The sequence below is a fragment of the Bombina bombina genome, chromosome 2, assembly GCF_027579735.1.
Source record: "Bombina bombina isolate aBomBom1 chromosome 2, aBomBom1.pri, whole genome shotgun sequence".
In the NCBI taxonomy this organism is placed as follows: domain Eukaryota; kingdom Metazoa; phylum Chordata; class Amphibia; order Anura; family Bombinatoridae; genus Bombina; species Bombina bombina.
This window is the reverse complement of record NC_069500.1, coordinates 1,082,536,701-1,082,557,788: the sequence shown is the minus strand read 5'-3', so window position 1 is coordinate 1,082,557,788 and position 21,088 is coordinate 1,082,536,701. Positions and strand designations below refer to the sequence as shown.

The 21,088-nt window shown below is 41.0% G+C and overlaps 1 protein-coding gene across 1 annotated transcript in view; it reads right to left on the bottom strand.

Annotated features, from left to right (window-relative positions):
• The window catches only part of SMAD1 (SMAD family member 1), a 195,697-nt gene that overhangs the window by 126,957 nt on the left and 47,652 nt on the right, over nucleotides 1–21,088 (bottom strand). The window contains exon 3 of the mRNA XM_053703706.1: nucleotides 5,339–5,593. Coding sequence (XP_053559681.1) covers nucleotides 5,339–5,593 — 255 coding nt within the window. The remainder of the gene's footprint in view (nucleotides 1–5,338; nucleotides 5,594–21,088) is intronic.

Below are 21,088 nucleotides of genomic sequence, written 5' to 3'. Positions count from 1 at the left end.
GATTTGGACACAAGGATGGAACAACAATCTCTTGATTGATATTCCTGTTAGAAACAACCTTAGGTAAGAACCCAGGTTTAGTACGCAGAACTACCTTGTCTGAGTGAAAGATCAGATAAGGAGAATCACAATGTAGGGCTGATAACTCAGAGACTCTTCGAGCCGAGGAAATAGCCATTAAAAATAGAACTTTCCAAGATAACAATTTTATATCAATGGAATGAAGGGGTTCAAACGGAACACCCTGTAAAACGTTAAGAACTAAGTTTAAACTCCATGGCGGAGCAACAGTTTTAAACACAGGCTTGATCCTAGCTAAAGCCTGACAAAAGGCCTGGATGTCTGAATTTTCTGACAGACGCCTGTGTAACAAGATGGACAGAGCTGAGATCTGTCCCTTTAATGAGCTAGCCGATAAACCCTTTTCTAAACCTTCTTGTAGAAAAGACAATATCCTAGGAATCCTAACCTTACTCCAGGAGTAATCTTTGGATTCACACCAGTATAGGTATTTACGCCATATTTTATGGTAAATCTTTCTGGTAACAGGCTTCCTAGCCTGTATCAGGGTATCAATAACCGACTCAGAAAAACCACGTTTTGATAAAATCAAGCGTTCAATTTCCAAGCAGTCAGCTTCAGAGAAGTTAGACTTTGATGTTTGAATGGACCCTGAATCAGAAGGTCCTGTCTTAGAGGTAGAGACCAAGGCGGACAGGATGACATGTCCACTAGATCTGCATACCAAGTCCTGCGCGGCCATGCAGGCGCTATTAGAATCACTGATGCTCTCTCCTGTTTGATTTTGGCAATCAATCGAGGAAGCAGCGGGAAGGGTGGAAACACATAAGCCATCCTGAAGTTCCAAGGTGCTGTCAAAGCATCTATCAGAACCGCTCCCGGATCCCTGGATCTGGATCCGTAGCGAGGAAGTTTGGCATACTGGCGAGACGCCATGAGATCTATCTCTGGTTTGCCCCAACGTCGAAGTATTTGGGCAAAGACCTCCGGATGAAGTTCCCACTCCCCCGGATGAAGAGTCTGGCGACTCAAGAAATCCGCCTCCCAGTTCTCCACTCCCGGGATGTGGATTGCTGACAGGTGGCAAGAGTGAGACTCTGCCCAGCGAATTATCTTTGATACTTCTATCATTGCTAGGGAGCTTCTTGTCCCTCCCTGATGGTTGATGTAAGCTACAGTCGTGATGTTGTCCGACTGAAACCTGATGAACCCCCGAGTCTTTAACTGGGGCCAAGCTAGAAGGGCATTGAGAACTGCTCTCAATTCCAGAATGTTTATTGGCAGGAGACTTTCCTCCTGACTCCATTGTCCCTGAGCCTTCAGAGAATTCCAGACAGCGCCCCAACCTAGAAGGCTGGCGTCTGTTGTTACGATTGTCCAGTCCGGCCTGCTGAACGGCATCCCCCTGGACAGATGTGGCCGAGAAAGCCACCATAGAAGAGAGTTTCTGGTCTCTTGATCCAGATTCAGAGTGGGGGACAAATCTGAGTAATCCCCATTCCACTGACTCAGCATGCACAATTGCAGCGGTCTGAGATGTAGGCGTGCAAAGGGTACTATGTCCATTGCTGCTACCATTAAGCCGATCACCTCCATGCATTGAGCTACTGACGGGAGTTGAATGGAATGAAGGACACGGCATACATTTAGAAGCTTTGTTAATCTGTCTTCTGTCAGATAAATCTTCATTTCTACAGAATCTATAAGAGTCCCCAAGAATGGAACTCTTGTGAGAGGCAAGAGAGAACTCTTCTTTTCGTTCACTTTCCATCCATGCGACCTTAGAAATGCCAGAACTAACTCTGTATGAGACTTGGCAGTTTGAAAGCTTGAAGCTTGTATCAGAATGTCGTCTAGGTACGGAGCTACCGAAATTCCTCGCGGTCTCAGAACCGCTAGAAGGGCACCCAGAACCTTTGTGAAGATTCTTGGAGCCGTAGCCAATCCGAATGGAAGGGCTACAAACTGGTAATGCCTGTCTAAGAAGGCAAACCTTAGATACCGGTAATGATCTTTGTGAATCGGTATGTGAAGGTAAGCATCCTTTAAATCCACTGTGGTCATGTATTGACCCTTTTGGATCATGGGTAAGATTGTCCGAATAGTTTCCATTTTGAACGATGGAACTCTTAGGAATTTGTTTAGGATCTTTAAATCCAAGATTGGCCTGAAAGTTCCCTCTTTTTTGGGAACCACAAACAGGTTTGAGTAAAACCCTTGTCCTTGTTCCGACCGCGGAACCGGATGGATCACTCCCATTAATAATAGATCTTGTACACAGCGTAGAAACGCGTCTTTCTTTATTTGGTTTGTTGACAACCTTGACAGATGAAATCTCCCTCTTGGGGGAGATAATTTGAAGTCTAGAAGGTATCCCTGAGATATGATCTCTAGCGCCCAGGGATCCTGGACATCTCTTGCCCAAGCCTGGGCGAAGAGAGAGAGTCTGCCCCCCACTAGATCCGGTCCCGGATCGGGGGCCCTCGGTTCATGCTGTCTTAGGGGCAGCAGCAGGTTTTCTGGCCTGCTTGCCCTTATTCCAGGACTGGTTAGGTTTCCAGCCTTGTCTGTAACGAGCAACAGCTCCTTCCTGTTTTGGTGCAGTGGAAGTTGATGCTGCACCTGCTTTGAAATTCCGAAAGGGACGAAAATTAGACTGTCTAGCCTTAGCTTTGGCTTTGTCTTGAGGTAGAGCGTGGCCCTTACCTCCTGTAATGTCAGCGATAATTTCTTTCAAACCGGGCCCAAATAAAGTTTGCCCCTTGAAAGGTATATTAAGTAATTTGGACTTAGAAGTTACATCAGCCGACCAGGATTTTAGCCACAGCGCCCTACGTGCCTGAATGGTGAATCCTGAATTCTTAGCCGTAAGTTTGGTTAAATGTACTACGGCCTCCGAAATGAATGAATTAGCTAGTTTAAGGACTCTAAGCCTGTCCGAAATGTCGTCCAGCGTAGCGGAACTAAGGTTCTCTTCCAGAGACTCAATCCAAAATGCTGCCGCAGCCGTAATCGGCGCGATGCATGCAAGGGGTTGCAATATAAAACCTTGTTGAACAAACATTTTCTTAAGGTAACCCTCTAATTTTTTATCCATAGGATCTGAAAAAGCACAGCTATCCTCCACCGGGATAGTGGTGCGCTTAGCTAAAGTAGAAACTGCTCCCTCCACCTTAGGGACCGTTTGCCATAAGTCCCGTGTGGTGGCGTCTATTGGAAACATCTTTCTAAATATTGGAGGGGGTGAGAACGGCACACCGGGTCTATCCCACTCCTTAGTAACAATTTCAGTTAGTCTCTTAGGTATAGGAAAAACGTCAGTACTCGCCGGTACCGCAAAGTATTTATCCAACCTACACATTTTCTCTGGTATTGCAACAGTGTTACAATCGTTAAGAGCCGCTAAGACCTCCCCTAGTAATACACGGAGGTTTTCCAATTTAAATTTAAAATTTGAAATATCTGAATCCAATCTGCTTGGATCAGAACCGTCACCTACAGAATGAAGCTCTCCGTCCTCATGCTCTGCAAGCTGTGACGCAGTATCAGACATGGCCCTAGAATTATCAGCGCACTCTGTTCTCACCCCAGAGTGATCACGCTTGCCTCTTAGTTCTGGTAACTTAGCCAAAACTTCAGTCATAACAGTAGCCATATCTTGTAATGTTATCTGTAATGGCTGCCCAGATGTACTAGGCGCCATAATATCACGCACCTCCCGGGCGGGAGACGCAGGTACTGACACGTGAGGCGAGTTAGACGGCATAACTCTCCCCTCGCTGTTTGGTGAAATTTGTTCAATTTGTACAGATTGGCTTTTATTTAAAGTAGCATCAATACAGTTAGTACATAAATTTCTATTGGGCTCCACCTTGGCATTGGAACAAATGACACAGGTATCTTCCTCTGAATCAGACATGTTTTAACACACTAGCAATAAACATGCAACTTGGTTACAATCTTATTTAACAAAAAACGTACTGTGCCTCAAAGAAGCACTAAACGATTAAATGACAGTTGAAATAATGAACTGAAAAACAGTTATAGCATCACTCTTTAAAAACAACACAACTTGTTAGCAAAGGTTTGTTCCCATTAATAAAGTAACACTAATTAAATTTTAAACATAAAAATCACAGAGCAACGTTTTAAAACACAGTCACTACATAAGTCTCACAGCTCTGCTGAGAGAATCTACCTCCCTTCAAAGAAGTTTGAAGACCCCTGAGTTCTGTTAGAGATGAACCGGATCATGCAGAAAATACAAGAGTAACTGACTGGAAATTTTTGATGCGTAGCAAAGAGCGCCAAAAACGGCCCCTCCCCCTCACACACAGCAGTGAGAGAGAAACGAAACTGTCATAATCAAAACAAGCAAACTGCCAAGTGGAAAAATAATGCCCAAATATTTATTCACTCAGTACCTCAGAAATGCAAACGATTCTACATTCCAGCAAAAACGTTTAACATGAATTAAATACCTATTAAAAGGTTTAATGTACTTTTACAGAGTAATTCCGGTGAAATACCATCCCCAGAATACTGAAGTGTAGAGTATACATACATGTCATTATAACGGTATGGCAGGATTTTCTCATCAATTCCATTCAGAAAATAAAAACTGCTACATACCTCAATGCAGATTCAACTGCCCGCTGTCCCCTGATCTGAAGCTTTTACCTCCCTCAGATGGCCGAGAAACAGCAATATGATCTTAACTACTCCGGTTAAAATCATAAGAAAAACTCTGGTAGATTCTTCTTCAAACTCTGCCAGAGAAGTAATAACACGCTCCGGTGCTATTGTAAAATAACAAACTTTTGATTGAAGTTATAAAAACTAAGTATAATCACCATAGTCCTCTCACACCTCCTATCTAGTCTTTGGGTGCAAGAGAATGACTGGAGGTGACGTAGAGGGGAGGAGCTATATAGCAACTCTGCTGGGTGAATCCTCTTGCACTTCCTGTAGGGGAGCAGATAATATCCCAGAAGTAATGATGACCCGTGGACTGATCACACATAACAGAAGAAATATAGTTAGCTGATTTTAGCTTATTTTTGGCTAAAATTGTAATCAAGTGGTCAGTAAAATCAGCAAGGTGCACCCATTAAAAAGTCATTGGGAGAGAGTGACATTAACACCTACTGGAGAGCGGTAATCTTGCCGTTATACTTTTGGCAATGACTGTACATTTGTAAATTACAACAAACTTTAAAGAGGCTTCTATCAACAGCCTTTACTATTTTACATATATAGGAGAAATCGAATTTCAAGCACACCATACCATCGGCTGTTTATTCAACAGTAGTCATACCTGGAATTTGGAAAGGGCTCCCAGGTTCAGAGCTAGCTGGGGAGTGTGGATAAGTACTGCTACTTCCAGGAGAATTTGGGTAGCTGCTGTTAGGCGAGTGAGGGAACGGGTGGCTATTTGGCTGCTGAAAAGAGTCTGGAAAAGTGGCATTATGAGGCATGTGGGGCTCACTTGGCTCCAAGGTGCGGAATTGAGCCAGAAGACTGTGTTGAGGGTTGTATTCACTGTGTCTTGGGACGAGCACTGGAGGAAGAACTGTAGGATAAAAAGAAAAAAAAAAAACAATATAAATAAAAATACAAAACTTCTTTTAATCTTAATATTTTTTTAATTTTTTTTTTTTTTTTTTTTTTTAAGGTGTCCCCTCTGTGGAGTATAAATTGAGGTATTACATGGTACAAAACGCTGGGTTTATTCATGTAAAGAGAGTATAAAGTAAATTAAAAAATTATTATAATACAGCTTTTGGAAAACTAGAAATTAAGTTTATAGATACACACATCAATAAACCTTGGCTTGTATAATTAGCAAATCAATGACAGAACCATCTAAAATGCTAAACTATTAGTTAACTCAACTGATTACTCCCAGTTACCACCTTAAATAGGTCTCCCCCTTACTAACCCCAATCCATTCTTAGTGAATGTTCAGTACAGGGCAGACAACAATGGAAGGGATCATGCAGAGTATTTGCTAGACAAAATGGCTATAGGTATTTCTAGTTATCCTGGGTCACTCACCTTAGCGTATACAAAGCAATAATTGGGCTTTGGGGTGCAATTACATGCACACATTTCAGTGATGACCAACTCCCTTACACATGGGTATTTTGGAAGCTTTAAGGCCCACAAAATGTATGACTAAACACAAATACATTTACTAAAAATGTACAGTGACACAGGGCCTTATTTCGGCATGGTTGGAAGGCACCCTCTGCTGTTAACCTCCAGAAGGCTTGAGTCGTGGCCATCGTTTGCCCTACACTATTTTTCCTGGGGCACAAAAACTATGGGACACATTCTAAGTTTGGCTTTTGCCCCAAGGACTGCAAAATATAGTGCACTGCAGAGGGACAGTCTATACTATGTAATCCAGTCTATTTAACAAAATGCAATCATATGATCAGTAAGAAAGTGGAACTATATCCTTTGAGGCATGGGGGGGGGGCGGGAGTGATCATACACGTTATGATAAATCTCTTTAAAAACAAAACCTCCCAAATGATATAGCAAGCCGACAGTCTCATCTGTTAAGTAACGTAAACCTATACCATTCAGAAACAAAGCCATTATCAACTATTGAACATTAAAACCTCTGGGAAACACCAGAATCATCCAAATTGGTTCCAGAGGATGTCAGGTACCCTTGGCCTCTTACCAATGCAGAATGCACAGAAGTTGATGTACATGTGATATTGGAGAAAAGCTCTCTTAGATTGAAGTACTACATCTGTGAGAAAGCACTGACCCCTCCCATCTACTGAGGGTATGGAAAAGAACTGAAGAACCTTATCTTCTTGTTCCTTGTTTTGTATTTATTTTAAGGTGCAGCAGAATCTGTGTGTTATATCTCTCTCTCATATCAAGACAAAAAAAAATAAAAAATTGGGGTTCATAGCAGAAAATGACCGATTTAGTTATAGTACGTAGACATGAGTACACTACTGTGTAATATCACGTAAAATGTCAAATGACTCAAAGTTGAACAGTATGGTATTTGCTGTTATAGTAAATCTAACCTAGTTTGTATTTTACATATTAAAAATAACGGCCCCACAGAAGGAACTCAATGCAACAAGTCAGTACAGCTTTCATTACTGAGATTCAAATCATATTTTTTTCAAGACTTTGTCATCAAACATAAAGATGGATGTACAGACTCAATTCTCCTCGGTATGGAGGATACCAGTGTTGCAAAAATGTCTGAAGAGATGTTCTGCCATTCTTCAGGGACTTTTTTTTTTTTTTTTTTTTTAACAGCTGGAGGGGTTATGCTGCTCTACCTTTCCCTTTAAAAATACCCTAAAGGTGTTCTATTGGATTCAAGTCAGGTGATATACTTGACCAGGCCTCAGGTTTTCACTTTGAGAAACTATTTTGCGATTTTGGCAGTGTGCTTTGAAAGATTCCTCTTCTGTCAAGCTTCTGGAGTCCAGGAATCATCTTGTCAGCCAGTGTTTTGGTATATCCACAGGCATTCATGGTGTCATCTGTATTATCTCCTCAACACCTTTAGCACTCATGCAGCCTCTTATCACACGCCCGCCGCTTCACAGGTGGGACTATACATTCAATGTAATAATCCTAGCCAGATACACGCCAAAGATGCTAGATCCCATGAGCCAAACAAATTTTTCTTGGTCTCATATGACCAAAGAATGTGCTCCCAATATTCATCAGGCTTTTTGTATGCTGTTTAACCGAAGAGCAAGCAAGAGTTTGTTATTTTTCCTTTGACACAATCCATAGGAGGTTGAAATTGTTTGACAGCTTACAGTGCAAAGGTCATAAACTCCAAATTTCCACTGATAACCGCTGAGCCAAGTATGAAGCACATGCCCATCTGTATTTCAGAGCTAGATATTACAAGTCGTCACACACATACACACATACATACAACTAAATTACTGGCACCAACAAGTATTTCACACCTGAAAAGAGTTAGGTATGTTAACCTCTAGCACAATGCCCTCAGGAGGGCATTGTGGCCCTCCTGAGGTTTTGGAACTACATTTCTCGTGATGCTCAGCCAGCTGAAATGCAGGCTGAGCATCATGGGAAATAGCACATAACACAAGTACTGGACACAGACAGACAGACCCCACACACAGAGACTGAACACCCACCCACACACCACCACACACAGACTGACCCACACACACCCACACACACAGACTGACCCACCCACACACAGACTGACCCACCCACACACCACCACACACAGACTGACCCACACACACCCACACACACAGACTGACCCACACACACCCACACACACAGACTGACCCACCCACACACAGACTGACCCACCCACACACAGACTGACCCACCCACACACACAGACTGACCCACCCACACACACACAGACTGACCCACCCACACACACACAGACTGACCCACCCACACACACACAGACTGACCCACCCACACACACACAGACTGACCCACCCACACACACACAGACTGACCCACCCACACACACAGACTGACCCACCCACACACACACAGACTGACCCACCCACACACACACAGACTGACCCACCCACACACACACAGACTGACCCACCCACACACAGACTGACCCACCCACACACACACAGACTGACCCACCCACACACACAGACTGACCCACCCACCCACACACACAGACTGACCCACCCACACACACACTGACCCACCCACACACACACACACACACACTGACCCACCCACACACTGACCCACCCACACACACACACACTGACCCACCCACACACTGACCCACCCACACACTGACCCACCCACACACTGACCCACCCACACACTGACCCACCCACCCACACAGACTGACCCACCCACACACACACAGAGACTGACCCACCCACACACAGCCAGAAACAAATACTCAGCCAGCCCCCCCCACACAGCCCCCCCCCCCCCCACACACACACACACAGACCCACAGATCTTGGGATTTGCAGTATTTCCAGGACATAATAAAAAAAAATAAACCTAATATACCATATGTCTCTCTATTATAATATATCATTTAAAAAAAAGCCAGATGAGTGATAAATGAATAAATGGAGAAGCCATTAAAAATTGTATCAATCTTATCTAGCTATTTTATTTGTAAGCAATAGCTGACACCTGCTAGTAGGGGGTTAAAAGAAAAGAAAATTAAAGTGATAGATTTGTTAGAGCATTTTATTAGAACACTGTGTCCCTTGCAAACTATAGAGTTCCCTTACAAAGTGCCTAGCATGACTGTTCATGTAGTATTTAAATTTGATCACATTAAAATCTATTTGAAAACCTTGCAAATTCTGCATTACAAAAGGATGACGCACACAATAAATGTTTATATACACAGTACACACACTCACACAGTATATATTAGTAATTAAACACTCAAAAATGGATGAGAGACTTCCAATCGGATTAATCAATAAAAAAACACAAAGACACTAAATCCCAGCTACACCAGTTCATTTGCCGTGATGCCTGTTCCTACAGCATCTGTTGGAAAACATTGGGATTTTACCATCATCCCTTGCGAGAGGGGTGCAACATGTGTGTCTGTGGGTTACCTTATGGAAACCCAGCACCAATGCAGGACACACCCTGAAAAGGTGAACTGACTTCTGATTCCAACCATTATTTTTTTTGGCTTTTTTTCTGGGAATGTTGAAAATAAGTAAATGCTAATAATTACAAATAAAAATACAGAATAAAGCTGCATGTTTTCTCTTGCTTTCAAACCATGTTAACATTTGCTTAGATTTATTTTGTTATGTTAACTATGCTATACAAATATACTTTTGCTATGTAAAATGGCTTGTATATAGAATGTTGTGGGGCTGCAGCATTGCACAATTCACTAATTTACTTGACTCACACTTATGCTGTACTTAGGCAAAACCCAACCCTCTCTATAAGAAAAAAAGATATTGCAGTATTTTTTATTAAAGATGTATGTGTGTTACTGAGCACTGGCAGACACATATTACTAAGAAAGTGCAAATATGTCTTATAAAATGCTAAAGTAATAGAAGTAAATAATATTTTAATGCACATAATCTGTCTTCCAACATATAAATGGATGGGTGTAAAACATTGTTGCTTAAAAGGGTTAATTCTGCACTATGAGAGCAGTCAAATCACCTGTCAGACTACTGAGATTTATTATTTTCCTATTCCTTTTACAACAAACCCTCACCTTACTTTTACTACATACATTACATAATTCAATAAAAAAATATACTGGTATTTGAAATAGTTAAATAGAAAAGTAATCTCTGAACTACATATTTTATATTTTAGTCTACTACTAGATTGCAGCTAGACTATATTTTTTATTGAATCATGTAATGTATGTAGTAAAAGTAAGGTGAGGGTTTGTTGTAAAAGGAATAGGAGAAGAATAAATCTCGGTAGTCTGACAGGTGATTTGACTGCTCTCATAGTGGAGAATTAACCCTTTTAAGCAATTTGTTTTACACCCATCCATTTATATGTTGGAAGAAAGATTATGTGCATTAAAATATTATTTACTTCTATTACTTTAGAATTTTAAAAGACATCTCTGCAATTTCTTAGTAATATGTGTCACTGTCTGCCAGTGCTCAGTAACACATATGCATCTTCCAAAATTTATTTTTTTCAAACCTCAGTAACAACAAAATATTGTGTGCAGTTAAAAATAATAATACTAATAATACAAAATACTGCAATCTCTTATTTCTTATAGAGAGGGTTGGGTTTTGCCTAAGTACAGCATTAGTGACTGAGTCAAGTAAATTAGTGGATTTTTTGAAACAAAAATGTGCAATGAATGCTGCAGCCACACAATGAACATTCTATATACAAGCTATTATTTTATAAGGATATTTTTAGGGTATTTTTTTTTATTACAAATTATAACAAAAAAAGGTGTAATTACACACATAGGACAGGTGAGGCGCTGCCTCACCTGCCTCCTATGACTGCACGTCACTGGATCAGAGGTGTAATGTAGTAGTGGTGTATGTGGTCTTTCTAAAGTATTTGTGTTCGATTGATCATAAGAGGAAATACTCACTTGTCAACTTAGAAATAATGTAATTGAGGAGATACAGTATTGAATCATTTGACATTTAAGTGATATTGCACAGGGGTACTCACTTCTGTTGTATACAGTATATACAATTAGAAATACATACATCATTTTGAAATTATTGGTTGGTGAACTTTACAGTTATGAGAAAATTTACCTTAAAAGGAACTGAACCCAAATGTTTTCTTTCGTGATTCAGATAGAGCATGCAATTTTTAAGCAACTTTCTAATTTACTCCTATTATCAATTTCTTTGTTCTCTTGCTATCTTTATTTGAAATAAACGCCATCTAAGCTTTTTTGGGTTAATAACTCTGGACAGCACTTTTTGATGGGTGGATGGATTTTTTCCCACCAATCAGCAAGGACAACCCAGGTTGTTCACCAAAATGGGCCGGCATCTAAACTTAGATTCTTGCATTTCAAATAAAGATACCAAGAGAATAAAGAAAATTTGATAATAGGAGTAAATTAGAAAGTTGCTTAAAAATTCATGCTCTATCTGAATCACAAAAGAAAAAAATTGGGTTCAGTGTCCCTTTAACAATTAAATGGTTTTAACTAAAGCAAGAACATTATAGGGTTGTACTTTTTTGTACTGCTTTCCCCTCGTGTAGATCTATTCTACTACAGCCAATCTATTTATTGAGCTCCATGAAACTTAGCAAGGGGGTGAATTGCAGAATTGAAGGGACAGTAAAGTCAAAATGAAACTTTCATAATTCAGATAAAGCAGCCATTTTAAACAATTTCCATTTAATATGTTCTGTGTTCTTTGTTGAAAAGCATACCTAGGTAGATTCAGGAGAACCATGCACTACTGGGAGCTAGCTGCCAATTGGTGGCTTTACATATATAGGTCTTGTCATTGGCTCATCTGATGAGCTCAACTAGCACCCAGTAGTGCAAAAGAACAAAGCACAAATTGGAAAATTGTTTCAAAATTGCATGCTCTAAATAAATAATGAAACTTTTTGGGTTTCATGTCCCTTTGGGTTTCACAATGTACAACTTATTTTGACAACCCCATACAATCCAAAATTGTATGTATAACAAAGGAAAACTCAGATGCTGATCGGAAGACTTTAGTCATTGAACAGACTATTGCATAAGTTAATGACCAATGCTTTTCTTCACAGTACATTGTGCCTACATTTAGCCACCAAATCAGCAAGCGCTACCCAGGTGCCGAACCTAAAAAATGAGCCGACTCCTAAGCTTACATTCCTCCTTTTAAAATAAAGATACCAAGAGAAAGAAAAAATTAATAGGAGTAAATTAGAAAGTTGCATGCTCTGAATCATGAAGAAAAAAAAAAAAAAAAAGTCAGTAAGTCATAAGTCAAGTAAGATCCATTTTACAAAGGATTAGTACTGCTGACCCAGAATACCTCCATTGGCCGATCCTGAATTTAGCTCTATAAAAGAGAAGTGTACAAATAAAATGGATTCCTCTGGAACAGCAGCGTTATAAACTAAGCTGCATTTCTGATGAAAAAATTAATCAGATATCAGATTTATGACAGCTCCTGTGTGAGTTGGTCACCAACAAGCCATGCTTAATTTGCAGTTAGAAATAATGGTGGGGGGGGGGGGGGGGAGAAAAAAAACACACACAAACAGCATGCTTTATAAAGAATAGGGGTTTGTTCAAACAGCAGAGCAGAAACATGCACTAACCCATTTCAAATATGTAGAAAGATAGCTGAAGCCTCGAGGACACAAACCCCCCCCCCAAAAAAGACTCTGTTCAACAGCATATCACGAGAGAAGTAAAAGAAAACCCATGTTAAAGTGAATGTAAACTTTCATGAATTAGTGCCCGGCTTTTAAAAATGCTATTAAAAACAGGGGCACTTTCATTCATGAAAGTTTACATTGCAAACACTTACCTTTCTCTTCAGCAAAGCTGGATCGGCAATCCCTTGCCCGCAGCTCCTCTATACCAACGCCACAAATGACGAAACCGGCTTCCTCTAATCAGGGTTTCCCCCCAGAGCGTCAATCTCGTGAGGTCACGCCGTGATTGGAGGAAGCCGGTTTAGTCATTGCTGTGGAAGTACAGCATAAAAAGCTGGCGAGAGATCGCCGTTCCGGCTTTGCTGAAGAGAAAGGTAAGTATTTGTAAAAATATGCTGCAATATGAACTTTCATGAATGAAATTGCCCCTGTTTTTAATAGTATTTTTAAAAACCGGGCACCAATTCATGAACGTTTACATTCAAAGATTCAGGATTCTCCTTTTAAAGAAATATTGCAAATGGGGAATTAGTGTTTCAATGGTGGATTGTTCATTATGAGTGAAGAAAACAGGTGTATGCAATGGAAGTTTCTACATATATGAATAACTGAACGTAAATTTCATAAGACAGTGAGCAGTGAATATAAGTGCTTCTCTTCCTTCCATGGTCTGTTAAAATTCCAGGTCCACTTCCCTCCATACGCTTACCAAGCCAAAATGGGGCTTGGAGAAGCACATTTTCTGTACTTTAAAAAGATTTTATATGGTAAAATTTTTTGCCCAAGTCAAACCAAGGAATGCAGTCATTTTATTAGATTAAAAAAAAAAAAAAAAAAAAAAAAAAAAAAAAACTCCCCCCCCCCCCCACCACACACACTTAAAGGGACACTGAATTTAATTTTTTTCTTTTGCGATTCAGATCGAGCACGCAAATTTTAAGCAGCTTTCTAATTTACTCCTATTATCAAATTTTCTTTGTTCACTTGCTCTCTTATTTGAAAAAAAGTAATCTAAGCTTTTTTTGCTTCAGTACTCTGGACAGCACTTTATTGGTGGATGAATTTATCCACCAATCAGCAACAACAACCCAGGTTATTCACCAAAAATGGGCCGGCATCTAAACTAACATTCTTGCATTCCAAATAAAGATACCAAGAGAATGAAGAAAAATTAATGAAGAAAGATAGGAGTAAATTTGAAAGTTGCTTAAAATTGCATGTTCTGTCAACCACGGGAAAAAAAAAAAAAAAAAAAAAAAAAAAAAAAGGGAAATTTATGCTTACCTGATAAATTGATTTCTTCTACGATACGACAAGTCCACGGATTCATCCTTACTTGTGGGATATTATCCTCCTGCTAACAGGAAGTGGCAAAGAGCACCACAGCAGAGCTGTATATATATATATATAGCTCTCCCTTCCCCTCCACCCCCAGTCATTCGACCGAAGGTATAGGAAGAGAAAAGAAAATCTAAAGGTGCAGAGGTGACTGAAGTTTTGAAAACAAAAATATAATCTGTCTAATGACAGGGAGGGCCGTGGACTCGTCGTATCATAGAAGAAATCAATCAGGTAAGCATAAATTTCCTTTTCTTCTACAAGATACGACGAGTCCACGGATTTCATCCTTACTTGTGGGATACAATACCAAAGCAACAGGACACCGATGAACGGGAGGGACAAGACAGATACCTAAACGGAAGGCACCACTGCTTGAAGAACTTTTCTCCCAAAAATAGCCTCAGAAGAAGTAAAAGTATCAAATTTGGAAAATTTGGAAAAGATATGAAGGGAGGACCAAGTCGCAGCCTTACAAATCTGTTCAACAGAAGCATCGTTTTTAAAAGCCCACGCTCTAGTAGAATGAGCTGTCATTTTTTTCAAGAGGCTGCTGTCCAGCAGTCTCGTATGCCAAACGGATGATGCTTTTCAACCAAAAAGAGGTAGCCGTAGCTTTTTGACCCCTACGCTTTCCAGAATAGACAACAAATATAGAAGATGTTTGATGGAAATCCTTGGTCGCTTGTAAGTAAAAAACTTCAAGGCACGAACCACGTATAAGTTATGTAACAAACGCTCCTTCTTAGAAGGATTAGGACACAAAGAAGGAACAACAATTTCCTGATTAATATTCTTATTTGAAACAACCTTAGGAAGGAATGTAGGTTTAGTACGCAAAACCACCTTATCAGAATGGAATATAAGATAAGGCGAGTCACATTGTAACGCAGAAAGCTCAGAAGCTCTTCGAGCAGAAGAAATAGCAACTAAAAACAGAACTTTCCAAGATAAAAGCTTAATATCTATGGAATGCATGGGTTCAAACTGAACACCTTGAAGAACATTGAGAACTAAATTCAAACCCCATGGCGGAGCAACAGGTTTAAACACAGGCTTGATTCTGACTAAAGCCTGACAAAAAGACTGAACGTCTGGGACATCTGCCAGACATCTGTGTAGTAAAATTGACAAAGCAGAAATTTGTCCCTTTAAGGAACTAGCTGATAATCCCTTCTCCAATCCTTCTTGGAGAAAGGACAAAATCCTATGAATACTAACCCTACTCCATGAGCAGCCCCTGGATACGCACCAATAAAGATATTTACGCCATATCTTATGGTAAATTTTCCTAGTGACAGGCTTGCGAGCCTGAATCAAGGTATCAATGACCGGCTCCGAGAATCCACGCTTAGATAAAATCAAGCGTTCAATCTCCAGGCAGTCAGCTGCAGAGAATTTAGATTTGGATGTTGGAACGGACCATGGATTAAAAAGGTCCTGTCACAGTGGCAGTTTCCACGGTGGCAGAGATGACATTTCCACTAGATTTGCATACCAAGTCCTGCGTGGCCACGCAGGCGCCATCAGGATTACCGAAGCCCTCTCCTGTTTGTGATTCTGGCAATCAGACGAGGCAGGAGAGGAAAAGGAGGAAACACATAAGCCAGGTTGAACGACCAAGGTACTGCAAGAGCATCTATCAGTACTGCTTGGGGATCCCTTGATCTGGACCCGTAACAACGAAGTTTGGCATCTCGTCAGAATGCCATCAGATCCAATTCCGGTGTGTCCCATTGACGTATCAATGCCGCAAACACCTCCGGATAGAGCTCCCACTCCCCCGGGTGAAAAGTCTGACGAAAATCCGCTTCCCAGTTCTCTACTCCTGGGATATAGATTGCTGATAGATGGCAAGAGCGAGTCTCTGCCCATCGAATTATCTTGGACACCTCCATCATCTTTGTTCCCCCTTGATGATTGATATAGGCTAGTCGTGATATTGTCCGACTGGAATCTTATGAATTTGGCCAAAGCCAACTGAGGCCATGCTTGAAGCGCGTTAAATTGCTTGGTAGTAGGGACTCCTCCCGAGTCCAAACACCCTGAGCCTTCAGGGAATTCCAGACTGCACCCCAGCCCAAGAGGCTGGCATCCGTCGTCACTATGACCCATGCTGGCCTGCGGAAGCACAGATGATCCTGTGACAACCACCAAAGAAGAGAGTCTCTGGTCTCTAGATCCAGATTTATCCGCATAATCCCCATTCCACTGTCTGAGCATGCACAGCTGCAGTGGTCTGAGATGTAAGCGAGCAAACGTAACGATGTCCATTGCCACTACCATTAACCCAATAACCTCCGTACACTGCGCCACTGATGGCCGAGGAATGGAATGCTCTGCAAGTAGTTAGGATCTTTGACTTTCTGACCTCCGTCAGAAAAATTCTCATGTCTACCGAGTCTATCAGAGTTCATAGGAATGGAACTCTTGTCAGTGGAACTAGTGAACTCTTTTGTATATTCACCTTCCACCCGTGAGTTCTTAGAAAAGCCAACACGATGTCCGTGTGAGATTTGGCTAGATGGTAAGTTGACGCCTGAATCAAAATATCGTCCAGATAGGGCGCCACTGCTATGCCCCGCGGCCAGAAGGGACCCTAGCACCTTTGTGAAGATTCTGGGAGCTGTGGCCAACCCGAAAGGGAGTGCCACAAACTGGTAGTGTCTGTCCAGGAAGGCGAACCTGAGAAACTGGTGATCTTTGTGGATGGAATGTGAAGATACGCATCCTTCAAATCCACGGTGGTCATATATTGACCCTCTTGGATCAATGGTAAAATTGTTCGTATGGTCTCCATCTTGAACAATGGGACTGACAAATTTGTTTAGGCATTTGAGATCTAAAAATCGGTCTGAATGTTCCCTCTTTTTTGGGAACTATAAACAGATTTGAGTAAAACCCCCGGCCCTTGTTCTAGTTTTGGAACTGGGCAGATTACACCCATGGTATTTAGGTCTTCTACACAGTGTAAGAACGCCTCTTTTTGTCTACAGAGAAACGTGAAAGATGAAATCTCCCTCTTGGGAGAAAATCCTTTAATTCTAGTCGATACCCCTGGGTCACGATTTCTAATGCCCAGGGATCCTGAATGTCCCTTGCCCAAGCGAAGAGAGAAAGTCTGCCCCCTACTAGATCCGGTCCCGGATCGGGGGCTACCCCTTCATGCTGTCTTGGTAGCAACAGCGGGCTTCTTGGCCTGTTTACCTTTATTCCAGGTCTGGTTAGGTCTCCAAACTGACTTGGATGGTGCAAAATTCCCCTACTGCTTTGTAGCGGAGGAAGGAGTAGAGGGTCCACCTTTAAAGTTTCGAAAGGAACAAAAATTATTCTGTTTAGCCCTCATCTTAACAGTCTTGTCCTGAGGAAGGGCATGACCTTTACCTCCAGTAATGTCGGAAATTATTTCCTTTAGTTCAAGCCCGAATAGGGTCTTACCCTTAAAAAGGAATAGCTAAAAGTTTAGATTTTGATGACACATCAGCAGACCAAGACTTAAGCCATAACACTCTACGTGCTAGAATGGCAGCGCCTGCAATTTCTGCCACTAATTTAGCCATTTTAAAAGTGACATCGGTAATAAAAGAATTAGCTAGCTTGAGAGCCTTAATTCTATCCAAAATATCATCTAATGGGGTCTCAACCTTAAGAGACTCCTCTAGAGCCTCAACCAAAAAGCTGCTGCAGTAGTAACTGGAACAATACAAGCTATAGGTTGTAGAAGAAAACCCTGATGAAAAAAACAATTTCTTTAAAAAGACCCTCTAATTTTTTATCCATAGGATCTTTGAAAGCACAACTGTCCTTAATAGGTATAGTTGTACGCTTAGCCAGGGTAGAAATAGCCCCCTCCACCTTGGGGACCGTCTGCCAGGAATCCCGAATGGTGTCAGATATGGGAAACATTTTCTTAACAGTAGGAGGGGGAGAGAACGGAATGCCTGGTCTATCCCATTCCTTAGTAACAATGTCTGAAATCCTTTTAGGGACCGGAAAAACATTAGTGTAAGTAGGGACCTCTAGATATTTATCCATTTTACACAATTTCTCTGGAAGTATTACAATAGGGTCACAATCATCCAGAGTCGCTAAAACCTGCCGGAGTAACAGGCGGAGGTGTTAAAGCTTAAATTTAAAGGCCGTCACGTCCAAGACTGTTTGAGAGAACACATTTCCTGAGTCTGAAAGTTCTCCCTCAGACAGCAATTCCCCTACCCCCAACTCAGAACACTGAGGGTACATTGGAGATGGCCAATAAAGCATCAGAGGGCTCAGCATTTACTCTAATACCAGACCTACTGCGCTTACCCTGTAAACCCGGCAGTTTATAGAATACCTCTGTAAGGGTAGTAGACATAACTGCAGCCATATACTGCAGAGTAAAAGCATTAGACGCACTAGAAGTACTTGGCGTCGCTTGAGTGGGCGTTAAAGGTTGTGACACTTGGGGAGAATTGGATGGCATAACCCGATTCTCTTCAGACTGAGAATCATCCCTAGACATACTTTTATCAGCTAAAATATGTTCTTTGCAATGTAAGGCCCTTTCAGTACATGAGGGACACATTTTAAGTGGGGGTTCCACAATGGCTTCTAAACACATAGAGCATTGACTTTCCTCAATGTCAGACATGTTGAACAGGCTAATAATAACCACAAAAAGTTTTGAAAACACTTTTTTTAGTGAAAAAAAATAATCTGAAAAAACGGTACTGCGCTTTTAAGAGTAAAAAAAAAAAAAAGCATACAATTTTTCCAAAACTGCCTTAAAATGTAGTAAATATCACAATTTTAGCATAAATGTGCTTTATCTTGCCAGCTAAGATTGCACCACAAGTAAGGTAGACTTAACCCTTTATAGAAAAAAATAAGTTAATCAAAAACCATTTAAGAAAAATAATATAGCAACCCCCTGCACCTGCAGAGCTGTGGTGCCTACCTACCCTCAGGAGTCTGTTTTACACACTCCTTCGTTTAGGTTAAATCTTCTACTTAGACCCACCGGAGCTGGAGCTTGCTGCCTTCATAAGCATTTCAACTGCGCACCTGAGGCGCAAAATTAGGCCCCGCCCATCTATATCGATGTCTCTCTGCCTAGTAAAAACCGCTGTAAAGCGGTCTAGAAAACTAGCCATGTGGGTTTTTCATATTACCCATCTAATATATGTAAGCCAGCCATAAAAACGTTAAGTTGCCCCCAAGCATAAAAACTGTTTTGCCAACAAAACATTATGTTACCAGTGTCAAGCCCATAATATACAGGTTCCAGTAATACCCCTTCTATGTACATGTAGGATTACTGCTTACCCCTTCCCTTATGGGAACTATGTCAGCCAGTTCTGAAATACCACAGTCTGTCCAGAAAAAAATAAAATAAATAAATAATATGACTGAACATACCTCAATGTTTGTAGCATGAAAAACGTTCCCCACACTGAAGCTTCTCAAGTACTCCTCAGCCATTCTGTCGGAACTTCTCTAAATCTTAGTGACAACTGCTAAGATCATCAGCCTCCAGGCAGGAATCTTGATCCATCTGCTGCCTGAGGAAAAATAGTACTCACCGGTACCATTTAAAATAAAAAAGTCTTGCTTGAAGAAAATAAAAACTATTATATTAACACTTTTCACTTTACCTCTTCCTATTACTAGTATAGGCAAAGAGAATGACTGGGGGTGGAGAGAAGGGAGGATATAGATTATATACATATATACACACAGCTCTGCTGTGGTGCTCTTTGCCACTTCCTGTTACTTGTGGGATATTATCCTCCTGCTAAGGATGAATCAGTGGACTCGTCATATCGTATAAGAAATTGGGTTTAGTGTCCCTTTAAGGTTTCTTAATTTGTTGCATAAAAAAAAAAAAAAAAAAAAGGAAGACATTTAAACGGAGTCCCCCCCCCCCCGGGGGGACCCAAACCCCTTTTCATTGCGTAGCTCAATCTGAATGCGCCTGCGTTAGACCACAAATCTTCAATTCCACTCGGACGCGCGTTCACGCGCTGTAACAATTTTTTGGGTGTTAGAAAATGATTCAACAATCGTACTTCAGCAAGTTAAGGACTAAGGAGGAACGAAGTAAGCTGCTGCATTAGATGCCACAATAGTATTCAATGAATGTATTCATTCTTTGAATACTATGTAGCTATAGAACGGAATTGCTGTGGAACGAATGCGCAGCAGTGCTAGACGGGAGCGCGTTTTGCGATTGTGTAAACAGCAGGTGGGACCGCTCCATACGTAACGGAGTCAAATGAGGAAGAAGCGGATGGGAGGAGCTGGGCATGAAAAAGGAGGAAAAGTGTGAGAATTGAGAGAAATAACATAATTTATGTAAGAACTTACCTGATAAATTCATTTCTTTCATATTGGCAAGAGTCCATGAGCTAGTGACATATGGGATATACAATCCTACCAGGAGGAGCAAAGTTTCCCAAACCTCAAAATGCCTATAAATACAACCCTCACCACACCCACAATTCAGTTTAACGAATAGCCAAGCAGTGGGGTGATAAAGGAGTAAAAGGAGTAAAAACCATCATCAAATGAAACTTGGAAATAATTGTGCTTTATACAAAAAATCATAACCACCACAAAAAGGGTGGGCCTCATGGACTCTTGACAATATGAAAGAAATGAATTTATCAGGTAAGTTCTTACATAAATTATGTTTTCTTTCATGTAATTGGCAAGAGTCCATGAGCTAGTGACATATGGGATATCAATACCCAAGATGTGGATCTCCACTCAAGAGTCACTAGAGAGGGAGGGAATAAAATATTAACAGCCATAATCTGCTGAAAAAAAATAAATCCACAACCCAAAAATATAAGTTTTTTTTTTCTTTCAAATGAAATACTTAAATCAAAAGCAGAAG